The sequence below is a fragment of the Anoplopoma fimbria genome, chromosome 5 (assembly GCF_027596085.1).
Source record: "Anoplopoma fimbria isolate UVic2021 breed Golden Eagle Sablefish chromosome 5, Afim_UVic_2022, whole genome shotgun sequence".
Taxonomy (NCBI): Eukaryota; Metazoa; Chordata; class Actinopteri; order Perciformes; family Anoplopomatidae; genus Anoplopoma; species Anoplopoma fimbria.
In genome coordinates, this window is record NC_072453.1 from 11,401,568 (window position 1) to 11,416,572 (window position 15,005).

General features: G+C 39.0%; 2 protein-coding genes across 2 annotated transcripts in view; one reads left to right on the forward strand and one right to left on the reverse strand.

Moving 5' to 3' along the window:
* Nucleotides 1–239: 239 nt before the first annotated feature.
* hcar1-3 (hydroxycarboxylic acid receptor 1-3) lies at nt 240–3,466 on the reverse strand. The gene is made up of 3 exons (XM_054599317.1): nt 3,390–3,466; nt 2,400–2,800; nt 240–1,472 (listed from the first exon to the last, which is right to left on the reverse strand). The coding sequence occupies exons 2-3, from the start codon at nt 2,769–2,771 to the stop codon at nt 783–785; spliced, it is 1,062 nt and encodes a 353-aa protein (XP_054455292.1). The 5' UTR covers nt 2,772–2,800; nt 3,390–3,466; the 3' UTR covers nt 240–782.
* A 3,318-nt stretch (nt 3,467–6,784) lies between these two features.
* Nucleotides 6,785–15,005, forward strand: part of stxbp4 (syntaxin binding protein 4) — a 34,881-nt gene continuing 26,660 nt past the window's right edge. Inside the window, 4 exon segments of the mRNA XM_054599283.1 lie at nt 6,785–6,840; nt 14,035–14,108; nt 14,257–14,352; nt 14,459–14,528. Of these exon segments, the coding sequence (XP_054455258.1) occupies nt 6,785–6,840; nt 14,035–14,108; nt 14,257–14,352; nt 14,459–14,528 (296 nt within the window).

The window sequence follows — 15,005 nt, forward strand, 5'->3', positions numbered from 1 at the left end:
TCGCAGCTCAAACCCAAATACCTCTCTAGTTCTAGATTGTTTTCATCATTAAAACATTTCCATGATGAATTTTTGTAAAAATGTGTCTAAAACGATGCACATCCCAAATATCTCCAAAGTGGAACCATAAATAATAGAGTTTAGGTTTAAATGAAACAACATGATTAACAATATAAAAGTCGGACAATGAAGACAGGGTGGAACTTTCAAAATGTTCCCAACTTGAGTTTGAATCCACATCTGTAATTTGTTCAAGAACACAAGTTTGAGTTACAAATTATCATAATTAAAAATGTACACAGATCCTAGAAACAAAACTTTAACAGCATCAAACATCAAATAAACAGACAAAACAATCAGACAACTCAATGCAGAATACAACACAAATCAATGCAAGGCAGGTTCATTCACAAAACACATTTCAGCAGTTAATTCTTTACAGAGCTTTACATAAACCATCTTAAGACAAAATAAGCACATTATTAATGTTATTTTATGTGGATAAAATATTTAATTTTACAATTTACACTTGAAATTATGACGACAGGTGTGTAAAATATACCTTGGTATATATTTTAAGATTTCATTGGAGTTTTTTATTTTTACAAAATGGACCAAAACATTGGCAATGAGGAAGATCTTGGGTAAATAATGATGAGAATAAATATAAAAAAATATTTTAATCATCACCCTCTAAACTGAAATTAAAATCAGTCATGAATATCAAATAAACAAGAAGAGTGGGCTGCTGGATCCAGTCATTATAATGGAGGGAGAGCTCATCACATGGCTTTACTTTCTCTTTCCGTCTCCGTGGACTTCAGTTCCTGCTGGTTGGTGCTCTGAGTCCCGGAGGACGGCATGTCCTCGCCGTCGCTGGTGTCATTCCTGCAGCGCAGCGCCCGGGGCAGCGATCCGCAGAGCGCCTTCCTGAACATGGAGCTGGAGAAGACATAGACGATGGGGTCCAGCGCCGAGTTCAGGAAGTTCAGCCCCAGTGACGCAATGTTGAGCTGGGTGAAGGTGTAGAAGGAGGGACAGTCCCACGGCCGGTACGAGCCGATGACCCACAGCCCGATTGTTGTCACCGTGGTGGGCAGGAAGCACACCATGAACACCAACACGATGGCCACGCAGACACGCATCGCCTTCCGCACCTTGTCCGGTTTCCCCATCTGCCGGCTCTTCAGGAAGCCGAAGATGCGGACGGAGCAGAACAGCAGCATGGCCATCGGGAGGAGGAACTCCAGCACCGTCAGGATGCGGTGCATGCCCACCAGGACGATGATGGCCCGGGACATCTCATTGTAGGAGGTGAAGAAGAAGCACTGGGTTTTGTTGCCGGGGATCTTGATGTGGTTGTACGCCAGCATGGGAATCCGGGGGCCGATGACCAGCAGCCAGACGAACGCCGACACGAACGCAGCCTGATGTTTGGTCAAACGGTTGAAGCGGTGGTGAGGGTGGACCACCTGGAGCAGGAGGACAGTCGTCATTTACATCATTCTGATTTATCACTTAAAATTATTGGTGATCGTCAAAAGAAAACTTAATCCAAAACCCAAAAAAGTGTGTGAACTTTATTTTCAGGAGAAAGGGCTGTTTATTCTGGCAATAAATTGGCTGATATCATAATCACATCGATTTGTCAATTTGTGATCAATAAGTGAGATACATGTACCGATAATTTGGGACATAGTTTGTATATAAGAAGGGGACGTCTCTCATTGGTTTGTGGATGTTTTGAAGCCTGTAGTTCAGGGATATTAGCGTTGCCATTTTGTTTTTTTTGCAACCAGTGAACAGGAAGTGACCATATATGCACTGCGGAGGAGTGACGTAGAGACGTCGTATACGTCTCTGGTGTCGACCTGTCAATCAGAGTGTAGCCCCGCCCTAAAGCATACCTGCTTTATGGTCTATTTGACTCTAAATGGAACATAATTTACTAAATGAACATCATGCTGTATTGAAGAAGACTTGAAACTAGAGATTGAGACCATAAACTCATGTTTACAATGTTTACTGAGGGAATAAATCAAGAGAGAAGTAGAGTCATTTTCTCATAGACTTCTATACAACCAGAGGAGTCGCCCCCTGATGGACAGTAGAGAGAATGCAGCTTTAAGACATGAAGCATTGGCTTCACTCTGCAGAACCGGAGGTTGACGCCCGGTCTGGCCCCAAAATATAAGGGCAGAAATGTTTTTTTGTAATTTGTAATCAAATGTGTTGGACTACATTCACCACTAGTTGGGAAGCACCAATCATGAGACATCATTTTGGTATCATACTGTAATATAGAAGGTCTACTGACGTGTAAATTATTTGTCTGTTAAAATCATTTTTAGATTCATCACGGTTAATTATGTCAAAACATCACCACACAATCTCCTCACCTTAAAGTAGCGGTAGATCGCCACCACCGTCATGAGCGCGATGCTGGCCGAGCGGTTGGAGAACATCAGGAAGAGGTTGATCCGGCACAGGCCGTCTCCAAACACCCAGTGACCCCTGAGCAAGGAGTCGATCCTCAGCGGCAGACTCACAAGGACCAGGAAGTCGGCGATGACCAGGTTGAAGAGGAACAGGTTGTTGGGGTTCCAGGTCTTCAGCTTGAAGCAGAAGATCCACAGGGCGACCATGTTACCCAGTAGCCCCAGTATGACGTCGATGATGAGCACCGGGGGAAGAATCACGCCCTCCAGCTGGATGCCGACGGGGGGGCAGCCGCCGCGGCCGCCAGGTACCGAGGTCGTCAGGTTCAACATGGTGGAGGCGACGTATTTATTTACTCTAACTGAAGTAGATGGATCAGTGTGGAGACAAGTTCAGATTATTTTTAGGTGCTTTTATTTCAAATCAGTTGTGGTTTGTGTGGTGGTTGGACGAGTCGGAGGGAAATGACCTCAAGAGGAAAGTGTCGATATTCAGGAAATTAACCACTTCCTCTTTTCACCTTCCTCCTTTTTTGTTTAAAAAACAAAAAAACACTTTCATATACTTCATGTATAAACACAAAAGTACTTTTGTGTTTATACATGAACCAGTTTCACTTCTAAAACATTAAATCCATAAAATAAAACAGATACATATTAATAAAAGTATATTATTATAATGTAATATGATCTATGCAGTTTTAAAGATACTACTACTAAATCTACATTGATAAGTTACTTTCTTACTGTAGACAAATGTAACAAACACACACACACACACACACACACACACACACACACACACACACACACACACACACACACACACACACACACACATATATATATATATGTAATTAAATCTACATTAATACAAGTGAGTTTCTAATGTAGAAAAATGTAACAAACACACATATATATATACTATACTCTATACTATCCAGAACTCACCAGTCAGCCGTATGAGAGGACTTCATCCATAAAGAGTTCATAGACGACTGTCGGTGTATTTATGTCTCTGATTCCAGTTCCTGTGTGGTCGTCTTCATCAGCAGTTTACCAAACCAGCACTGTTACACACAGAAACGTGAGGCGTGACATCAGAGACATTCCTTTGATATTTCACCATATTTCACCATATTTCACCAAATACAAAACATCCATCCAAAGACGCACAAACATTCAGGAGTTTAATTCAGTTCAAACAGAAAATCAATTTATCAGGATTGAGATTAAACAGGAATCAATAAATGATCTATTGTGTTTTCTTTGTCACTGAAGGTGAGATTGTGTTTTCTAATGAACCAGCTCCTGTATTTTTAATATATTAAATATATCATGTCAAAATGGAACTTTATTTATGTTTAAATTATAACATAAAAAGCAATATTTAACTACAACTATAATGTTGTTCATCATTGTTATACTGTATATCTTATATTTAGAGGCAGACACATGCAGAAATATGAGATTTATTTGATTAATTGTTTATTTTATTTTATTTTTATGTGTTTTAAAAATATATATTTGGCAATAATTTAGAGTTTCCAAAAAGCCCCAAGTGCAAATACATTTGAATTTAACCTGTTCTGCTCTGGATATATCAGGATGAGAGAGAGAGGAGAGGGGAGAGGATGAGGAAGAGGAAGATGGAGGAGGGAGGTGGAGAGGTGAAGAGGGGGTAAGAGGAAGCTGCTGTTGTTTAATCTGAGCGTCTTCTTGAGTAACGATCTTCAGTAAATGTCCTCAGCCCTCTTCCTGTCTGAAGCCGAAGCTGTCAACTTTAACCACCATGAAGAAGAAGCAGCAGCAACACTCTGGGTCGATGACGGATCACACGTCCTGTCTTTATTTTCCGTCCTCTTCCATGCGTCACTGCTGAGACGAGACAGGTTGAACGCTGAATGACATAAAAATGTACAAATTAAAGAAGAAGTTTTGCAATCACAATTACCGTTGTTGCCTTTATTTCTGATGAATCAGCATCTTTCGGCATTTTTGTTCGGAGTCTCTCTGAGTTACACAATGATACAATATTATGGCTTCATATTGTTCTGTTTTATGATTAATGTAAAGATCTGGAGGATGAATGTGTTTCTGAGCGTCTCTGTGTGGTGTTATCAGAGCTTCTCCTTTCTTTGTTCAAATATTCGGCAGGCCATGTGCCGTTTAGTGCATGTCAGTGCATGTGAGCGTGCCTTTTTACAGCTGATAACTGCGTCCAAACAAACAGCGTTGTCATGGATACATAGCAACACACCCTCTACTTCCCCCTCAGGTAAACACCGCCAGTACTGTTCATCTATTGTTTGCACTGTTAGCCCTGTTAGCTGCCAGCCGCCGACTCAGCCGTCGCCATGTTGAAGCCGTATGGAGGCATTGAAGTGCTCTGACTTTGTGTTTAGAACCTTTAAGTTTAATGTTTTGTTTAACACATTCAGATGAATGAATGATGATGAATGAATACAGTTAAAAAATAATTTAAGTTAACTCTAAAAGTATTCTCAATACTAAATGCTCTAAATAAAATATATATTTTATACATATAGATATATAAGCAGCCAGACAGGAACAGTTTTAATAAAACAAGGAACAAGATTTTAATGGTACAATTATGATCCAAACGTTTACAGATGAAGTCCAAAGAGAAGTAGAATCCACCTGTTAACAGAAACAGGTAAAAAGGTAAAAAGCATAATAACGAGGTTGTCATGGTGTTCTGGTTACAAACGTGGTCGCGTTGCGTTGGGTTTGTGGGGTATTGGATTAAAGTTCTAATTAGAACACATGACCTGACACAAGTGTATTATTTAAAACATACACTCTTTAACCTAAGGCTGAAACTGATACAGTCAGGCAGTAAATCCTCCTTCATGAAGGTCGTAATGTTAATTCAGGTCTCTACTATTTATATCTCTGCCCTACACACAGAAAAAGAATGGTTCTTAACTGGTTCTTTAAAAGGCTGTGTGGTTCCACGTATAGCCACACCCACTAAAGAACCATTTTATCTAGTGGAGAGTTCTACATCGTTATCATAAGGTTCTTTGGGATATTAAAGGGTTCTTTATTTATTTTTTGGATGGTGGATGGTATCAATTTGCAATACATAAAAAAAAAAGGTTCTTTAGAGAGTTCTTTAAGTTCTTCAAAGAACCAGATAATGCTGCCTCAAAGAACCATTTTTGATGTTTTTTGAGGCACATTATTAGGGTCTTTGAAGTTCTCTGTCACGTTCCTTAAACGTTTAAGGAAATGGTTCAATAAAGAACCTTGATCTGAAAGGTTCTATGTGGAACCAGAAGTAGTTCTTCTATGGAATCAATCCAAAAAAACATTTTCGGTTCCAGATGACACCTTTATCGTTCTGTTTAATTGAGATGAACGCTGTGACAAGATTTCTTCTCCCTCGTTAATGTAACGAAATACTCTCATTATTGCTGTAAAGGAGAGAGAAGTGCTGCAACACTGTGAGGTATAATTCAGTAAAGAGAGGATCAGGTTTTGATCCGGTTTTAATTATCTTATGTCCATCCAATTACAATCTGATTGACCTGATAGATCCGTTACGATCCTTAAGATCAAGTCCAGTCATCTCTTGACGACTAAAGCTGGCACAGCTCTCACTTTCCCTCCTCTTCTTCACCATCAGTCTTTAAAACCCACAAACATTTCCCAGCCTGATTCATTCCCTGTTGTGTACTCAGCAAAATAAGAATATGAATTTGAATTCATGCATTCTGAATCCAACCGTCTGATTGTTTGATGCTTTTAAGTTCCGTCACCGTGACGTTTGCAGGTGATTTATCCTTCAGAGAGGAAACACTTTAAAGCCAGTCAGCCTCCGTCCCGTGTTTTTTAAACTATAATGCTCTAATCTCTCAGCTGGGGAAAGGAAGCGCGTCTTCAGAAAACGTTTTTAAGTTGTATCCTCTGTGATGTTGTGTGCATGTGCTTATGTTGTGTGTGTGTGTGTGTGTGTGTGTGTGTGTGTGTGTGTGTGTGTGTGTGTGTGTGTGTGTGTGTGTGTGTGTGTGTGTGTGGGTATCAGCATGGATTAGTGAGTAAAGGTAAGCGTGTGTCTCTGCCTGTCGAGGCGGATTTCCATCCCTCTCCTCTTCACTCTCAGTCACACACAAACACAGCGACCTCGTTTGAACCACCGCCATCTCATCGCGTCTCCTCCTCTGGACTCATGGCGCCCTAACACTCGTTTGTGTGTGTGTGTGTGTGTGTGTGTGTGTGTGTGTGTGTGTGTGTGTGTGTGTGTGTGTGTGTGTGTGTGTGTGTGTGTGTGTGTGTGTGTGTGTGTGTGTGATTGTTTTTCTGTCTCGGACCGTCGTGTTATGCCATTCCTCCCTAAGGACGCTGAGCGATCCGATGGGCTGTCTCTCCTCTACTGGTAAGCTAATTCTCTGCTCCTCCCTCCCTTCCTTTCCTCACCTTCCCTCCCTCCTTCCTTCCTTCCTTCCTTCCTTCCTTCTCTTTTGTTTTTAATAATAAAACTTGTCTCCTTTAAGGTTTTACAGCTTTTTTTTCTCTGCTGCAGCAGCAGTAGTTGATGTGGGTCACAGACTTCAGAGGTGAAATAGGTTTACAGGCTGTTTACCGGCAGATGCCTCTGCGTTTAAGTCCACATGCTTGAGCTCGGTTCTGGGTCATGCATGTGAGAGCTGCTTTAAAGGGAAGATATCAACAGTTTTTAATAACAACAGCAGATCCAATCCAGTTCCATTTCATCTTTGTTGACTTTCTTCTTTTCCTCCACTTGATTTCTGAGGAACATTTTGTTCTTTTCACTATAGATTCATATTTAACCTTCAACATGAGGTGAATGTTTCTGTTGTTAGGTAAAAATATTGTGTCTCCAAACTGTAAACTTATCAGGAACTGAAAAAAAATGTTTTAATAGAAAAATGACTTTTAGAAATTATCTCAAGAGATTTATAGTAAAATACTGATTTCTCACTGTGTCGAGTAGCTCAGAAAATATAGTCTATTGATCCACAGTGGTGATGTATGATGATAAGCGACCAACCGTTTAACTTAATTATCATGTAAAATGTAAAACATTCTCTGGTTTTATGTGAGGGTGATTTTAAACTGTTACTGGGGTACAATAAGCAATTTGAAGATGTAACTAATATCATCTGGAATTATAAACCATGTAATCATTGATTGATCACTTACTTCAAAATAAATAATTGAAAGACATTGATAATGAAATAAATTGTTAGTTGCAGCCTTACTACTACTAGCTTACATTTCGTTAAAAGCTTTCTTATTTGAAGGCAAACCATGATTTTTTTAACCTCAACTAAGCAGTTTATTGATTAAACATAATCGGCAAATGTTCACAACATTATCCACATTATTCATATTAGTTCCACAACGTCAACCAGGTGTTACAATTCTAACCATTACGTTACATAACATTTGACAACGTTAACCATTAAGTTATCTCAACTTTAACATTAACGTTTCTCGTTAACCACGTGTAACAATGTTAACGACGACTGTATCACACCGTTAACCGTGTGTTACAACGTTACTCGCCTCTGTTTCGTAACGTTACCACATGTTACAATGTTATCCGTGACTGTTTTACAACATAAACCATGTGTTAAAGTGTTGACTGCGACCATTTAACAACATTAACAACAGGTGAACCTTTGACAGCAAGATACTACCCAAAAGGCTGCCCAACAAGTATACGGTTTATGATCACATTGAACAGCTTGTACAAACCTTACAAGTTTGCTAACATTAATTGACGTAAGCTTGCTATGCTACCGAATACTCTTATAGTAGATTAACTGATCACTATAATGATCTCCTATTGTTGTTGTGCTAACATTAACGTTAGTTTGCTAACATCATTAGCATAGCTAGCTAACATTAGCTTACTCATAAGGTTAGTAAAGTTATTTGCTGCTTAACGTTAAGCTACCTCACTTTATATGTTACAGGTATATAATTAACTATTACATTTGTATTGTTTACGTTGGTGTTATTGGTGGATGTGATAATAGTAGTAGTAGTACACTACTTTATTTATCCACTGTAGGCGTGAAAAAACAATATACTGCACAATATTTTATGTGTATATGTATATTTTAATACAATGATATGAAAACGTTATTTATTGAAGCACGATAAACACGTGATTTTCCACCTTAAGCCTGGAGCTCTGCAGCAGAAGGTTAAAAATGGAGGTACAAGGTTTTCACATCAGATCAGCTGTGAATGTGTTTCTGTCTTTCTCAAAACAAAGTAATACTGATGTAAATCCTTATTACTGTAATGTCTGTTTAGTACCATATATGATGATTGCTGCCTGGTATGCAATGATTCCTAAATCAGCTGACTCATTGAAGTGAAGCTGCTGCAGCTTCTGTTGCTGATAATCTGTCAGCATATGGATCCATCTGCATCACTCATCTCTATGAAAACATCTGCTGCTCCGTTATGCAGGAAGTCTCCTTTTTTTATTTTTGCTCTCGTTTCTGGGACGTCTGTTGACACTTGAACATACGGAGAGGGAAAGCAAACAGACACAAGGATATTAAATATGGAGGCACTTCTTCAAGGTCCTCTTAGCAAAAATGCATTTAAATACAAAATTACAAACATAATATGACATTGTTCATTGGAAATAATTAGCAAGTGCTTGTCTTTCACAATTTCAAGTTTAATGAAACCATTTGAAACCTTCAGAAAGAGATAAAACACATGATAGTTAAGCTAAAAACAATGTTCTTGTTCTTGACCCTCATATTGAGAACTTGTTACACAAAGACTCTCTATCAATACATAATTAAACACTATTAAAGTCAAATGGTAAAATCCATACTGTGGTTAAAAGTAGAAATTGTACCTTTAGTTAAGATTATTTTGTCAAACTTTTGTTCTCAAGGTCAATAATCGACTTTCAGAAATTATTATCAGTCTAATTTCACAGTAAACATTCTGTTTTGCAGGAAAACTTAGATACTTAAAGCTGCTTTAATCAGTATTTTCTATGAGATGGTGGAGACCAAAACGGAACTAAAACATAGAGAATAGTGGACTCTCATTCATTAAGTGGACAAAAACACAAAGACTTCAAGTTAACTATTATGTCATTGATGGTGGTGGGTATAATCAACTGTTCTGAAGAATTGGCCCAGCCACTACATATTCTATCTCAAGTATCACTGCAAACATAAAGTGATAAAATCATTAAATAGAATATCTGTACAATCAGTTACCTGAGTGCACCGGTGATGATTTAATTTGTCCCATTATCATCATGACACAGCAAAGATAAAACTGCTCCATTTCCCCTCCAATCAAAGTTAATTACTATATTTACATGGTGATGTTTCATTTTATTTCACAATTTTATCTCCACTTTAAAGAGTGTTAAGGGTTAAGGGACCAGTTTGGCAGCAACAAGCTGATTCTTTCTTTTGTTAATAACTAGTGAAACTTGTGAAAATTGTAAAAGAGTACACAAAAGTACACAAATTGGCCTTTGAATAAGTAATAATATAAAATATAAAACCTAAGTAATAATATCCTACTATAATATAATAATTTCTTCTAAAATATTTCTATAATCATATTTATTTGTGAAAATGTCTTATTGTAGCAGCTCAAGATGATGCATCAACTCAACCTTTTAAATAATGAATCTCCTGCAGTGTAAATCTGAAGACAAAGAGACATAACCTGCTCCATGTTGGTTCATTCTGGCCCGCCGTCTCTGCAGTGGTGTCACTGTGTTACTGTGTGTGACGTTAATCACTTGCGGCAGGTAATGCAGATTAGCGGGTATTAAGTGCTCAGTTTAATTGCCCCCTTGTGTCCCAACAGAAAGCGGTTGCACGTTGGTCGGCTGTTGTCATCTGTTTGTTTGGCTCAGAGAGAATTGCTGCTGATGCTGCTTTCATGTTATTCATGTGAAAACCAACATTTGTTTTGATAGAACAATAAAAAAAAACAATCCACCAGGAACACTGATGAGTCCATTAGCGCTGATTTAGCACCTGGAATCCAGAACAGTCAAGTGAATCCGTCTTAGGTCCTAGTATCCAATCTGTTGGACCTGAGTCATCAGGGTCTAAATGTAATAAGGTATGTTTAGGGTCCTGTTTCTCAGTCTCCGGTCTGTGATTTTGATTCGTCTTTTTTGGCATTTTGCCTTAATTTGACAGAGGAGACTTTAGAAATGTGGGAGAGAGGGAGATAAGGGTGAGACGTACACCAAAGGTCCTGAGAATCCAGGATTTTGTGGTTTACAAAGCATTATCTGTAACAACTCAGCTACCAATGTGTCATAAACCCGAGTGCATCTCATTATCCTCTGTTCTATTTCAGATTGGGTCTTACAGGGATCAGCTCCCTTTTGGATTTGGTTTATGGTTTCTGTCTCCTCGGGTTCAGGTTAAGGTTCAGGTGGGTTGTGCATGGACTCATTCCTAAAGTCTAGACAACTGAGGACTTCCCATGATGTGGTTCTATCTAAGTGAACACCAAGACAGATCATGACCATCAGAGACGCATATATAAGATAAAATAAAATTAAATAATCCTTTATTAATCCCACAGCGGGGAAATTTGCAGGATCACAGCAGCAGAGTGGATAGTCAGACAAACAAAAAAGAGACATAAGTAGCAAATAATAAACAAGTAATCACAGAGTATTATAAATAAGTAAAAAAACGTTAAAAAACAACAAAATTAACATATTATATAAAAGGACAGAATAATTGTTAATATTGCTGACATTATTTATATTACATGTACAGATATGTGGTGTCACAATCAAAGGTGTTGAATCTCATGTGAACTTTATCCAGATATGAGACTTCCTTTAAAGCATATCCCTGCTTTAATGGAGCAACCTTCACACAGTCTCTCCTTGATGGTATTGACGTATAATTGACGTATTGACGCACATGAAAAGTGACGAAAATATTTGATTGAAGAATGAATTAAACCCCAGTTGGAGTAGATGTCAATTTGTGGATTTCAGATATTTTCAAAATTCTTCGCAGCATTGATGAAGGAGGTTTTTTTTAATGAGGTGATCAATGCAAAATAAAAGTCAGGAGTAGTCAGCAAAAACACGTTGTGTTCATACTGCAAAAATGGTCAAGAATGGGGTACATCTCAGTTAGAAAAGCTTTCTCTGATGACATACAGTACCAGTCAAAAGTTTGGACACATCTTCTCATTCAACTACTTTGAAGAATCTAAAATATAAAACATATTCTGGTTTGTTGAGCATTTGTTTGTTTACCACATAATTCCATATGTGTTCCTTCATAGTTTGGATGTCTTCAATATTAATCTACAATGTAGAAAAAAATAAAATAAAATAAAGAAAAACCATTGAATGAGAAGGTGTGAAGGCTTTTGACTGGTACTGTATATTCAAATAACAATTACTTGGCTTGTATATTAAGATGGATGATGTTATTATTTCATACTAAGCCCCTCCAAAGAGATCAGAGTGACCTTTGCCTCACCTTGGAATCTTTATTCATCCAATTCTACGTACATTATCCCTTACATAACACACAGTATATGTAACCCCGTCCTGATGGCAGCAGCTCCGCCTCACAGCTCACTTTAGAAACCAAGTTCACATCATCAGAGCTCTCAAGTCTGTCAAACAGTCCTGAAGAATCTTCTTTGGCATATTAAAGACTTTTTACTTTTAATCCACAAATGGAAATGTTGTACTTTACTATATCTGCAGGCTGTAGATACAAGATGCTTTGTAGATTCAGGATAAATGTTCAGCACATAAAGATGGGTGAGTCAGAGATGCTTAGGTCAAAGAATTTATGTATTTATAGCAACAGTTATACATTTAGATTTAGCACAAAACAATCTACAAGGATTATTTTAGGGAAATAAATACATGCATGGACATTAAAGCTGTAAGAGCAGAGAAAAAAGGTTTGATCGAGGCAAACAAAAAAGTTGTTGTTTACTCCAAAATCAGACAAAATCAATACATCAGGGCTGAGGGGAGAACAGGTGGGGGATGTACGTATTTAGCTTTTGGTATCATTGAGTACCATTTTATTGTCCTTGCAGTATATACACCAGTACGTTCCCATTCATTCTCTGCCAGATTGTCTAATGTGCTTGACCGTCTGATCTCCTTTTGGACCCTAATTGGTTTAAGGAGTTCACTTTTCTCTGACTAACCTGCCCAGTAATTTATCCTCTTCCTGTTTCAGACCAAGAGTACGACTGAGCACCAGTATGGTGGGGTATTTAGTTTACTTAAACAAAGCTCAAACCTGCTCTGGACTGGTGGAGATTTGGAGCACATCTATTAAAACAGATGATGCCAAACAGATGATACAACTAGCACAGAACACTGAAACTATTTGACAAAGACCAATTTCTGTTCGATATTGCAATATTACAAGTCATGATGCAAATCTTTTAGGTCCGTCAACATTAAATCATCATTCATATGACAAGGACCAAATCTTTCCAATGCAGCGGCCAACAGGAAACTGTTTGGTAAATCTTTTGACATATCAACTTTATAAGGTCATGATGTGTCAATAATGGCTTAACAGTTTGTTGTGCTGCTTCAAGTTGGCCTAAAGAATCATATAAGACTGCTTTCAATATCTGAAGTTGGACTAATCAAGTCCTCCAAGCTGTCACTTGTAATTGTTCAGGGGTTTTACAAAACTTTTCTCAACTAGTATCCTTAGTTTCCTAGGATAGCTGCGACTTTCACAAAGTACAAAGCAGCAATAGTGGTGGTTGCAGCTTTAATGGTTGATGGCAGAAATAAATGGCTTAGTTGATAACGTTTTCAATGGAGATAAGCCACACCACCTTTTCGGCGCTAATAAACACAAACGATCCTGCGATCAAACTCCTGCATGTAACAAAACGCGAAAATTTTCTTCCCGTTTGGTGTGAACAGCATAATAGGATGTCAAAATTCTGCAACTTCATTTTATTTTACTTTTAGAATCTCTTCTAGTGAACCCTAAAGTTTGTGAGGTCAGTCTGTCCACGTAATATATGCTGTCTCTACACAAACACTTTGACACACACACACACACACACACACACACACACACACACACACACACACACACACACACACACACACACACACACACACACACACACACACACACACACACACACACACACACACGTAAGCATCTGAAACAATCTCTGCTCTGGCAGTGAGCTGAGCCTTCAGGACCGGACCAGCAGCTCCACGTTTTGAAATTAACCTCCACAAATCCCTGAGCTTCCAGGGACCACGAGGAGATAATAACCCGCTTTGTGATGTTCATTTGATTATTTCTGATCACTGTTGGGAATTCCTAACATTCAGGTCAGCGCACTCTTCAGCCACCGTCCCATTTTAACAGGGGACAGATTTTATTGGTTTGGATGTGGCTGTGTGGAGGGAGGGAGGGAGGGAGGGGGGTGAGAAAATGACAAAATCCTGCCATGATTTGATTGTTTTCTGTGCAGCAGAGCCATGAAGAGAGGGAGCAGCTCTGGATGAGGTGGGATGTTGATGAATCTGTTGTGTTATTTTGCTTGTTGCCAGGACGATCATGGGCCCGCACGGCATCAACCGAGCCGTTCAGAGGCTGGAGTTCTGCGACTGCAAGAAGGGACTCGGTGAGCGTCGTCCTCTGACCTCTCTGACCTCTCAGGCGCTGTCAGATGTTTCTAAGCTGCAGCTCAGTGTTCAAATGTTTTGTGGTAAACAGAAACAGATAATCAACAGATCTTTTATTTGTTTCCTAACTAATTCGTCTGTGCTCAGGTGTGAAGATAATCGGAGGTTACCGAGAGATGACAGGAGAAGAGTTCGGCATCTACATCAAGAGGGTGATAGCCGGCGGGTTGGCAGCTCAGGACGGTAGGTAGTTTTTTGGGGGAAGTTATTATTATTATGGTTATTATTTTTATAATTATTACTGTCCCCCCTGTCTGTCTGTCTATCTGTCTGTTACTCTCTGTTCCAGGCCGACTTAAGTCAGGTGACCTGATTTTGGATGTCAATAACATCAGTCTGATGGGGGTGACCAATGAGAGGTGAGTTTGACGTCTGCTGTGTCGGCAGTTTATCCGTGAGTGTGTGTGTGTGTGTGTGTGTGTTTGTGTTTATGTTGCAGGGGTATTTTAAGATTAGAGGTATTTGGATTTTTAAGCCAGTCTGTCTCCCAGGATGACATCGTCAGAAACAACTACAGTATGAGACGGATTACCACAACACTTTTTTTACTCCAAACTCATCAAATATAAAAGCTGTCAGCAGCTCTTCACTTCAAACTGTGACGCTCTAAGTTCCTCTCTAGTGTCAATTTTGCATGTGTCGACCTCAGTCTTTATATAAGATTGTGGACGTAGTCATCATGATGGTGTGTGGACAGTTTGAAGCCTTGAGTTTGGCAATTTTTCCGTCGCAATCTTGGCTTTTTTAAAACCAGTGAACAGGAAGTGACCATATTTGGACTGAGGAGGAGTGACGTAGAGACGCCATATACGTCTCTGGTGTCGACCTGTCAATCA

Coding starts and splice junctions, on each gene's coding strand:
- hcar1-3 (XM_054599317.1), bottom strand. CDS start 2,771: ATGTTGAACCTGACGACCTCGGTACCTGGCGGCCGCGGCGGCTGCCCC. Junction 1,473..2,399: donor CGATCTACCGCTACTTTAAG/GTGAGGAGATTG, acceptor CTCCTGCTCCAG/GTGGTCCACCCTCACCACCG.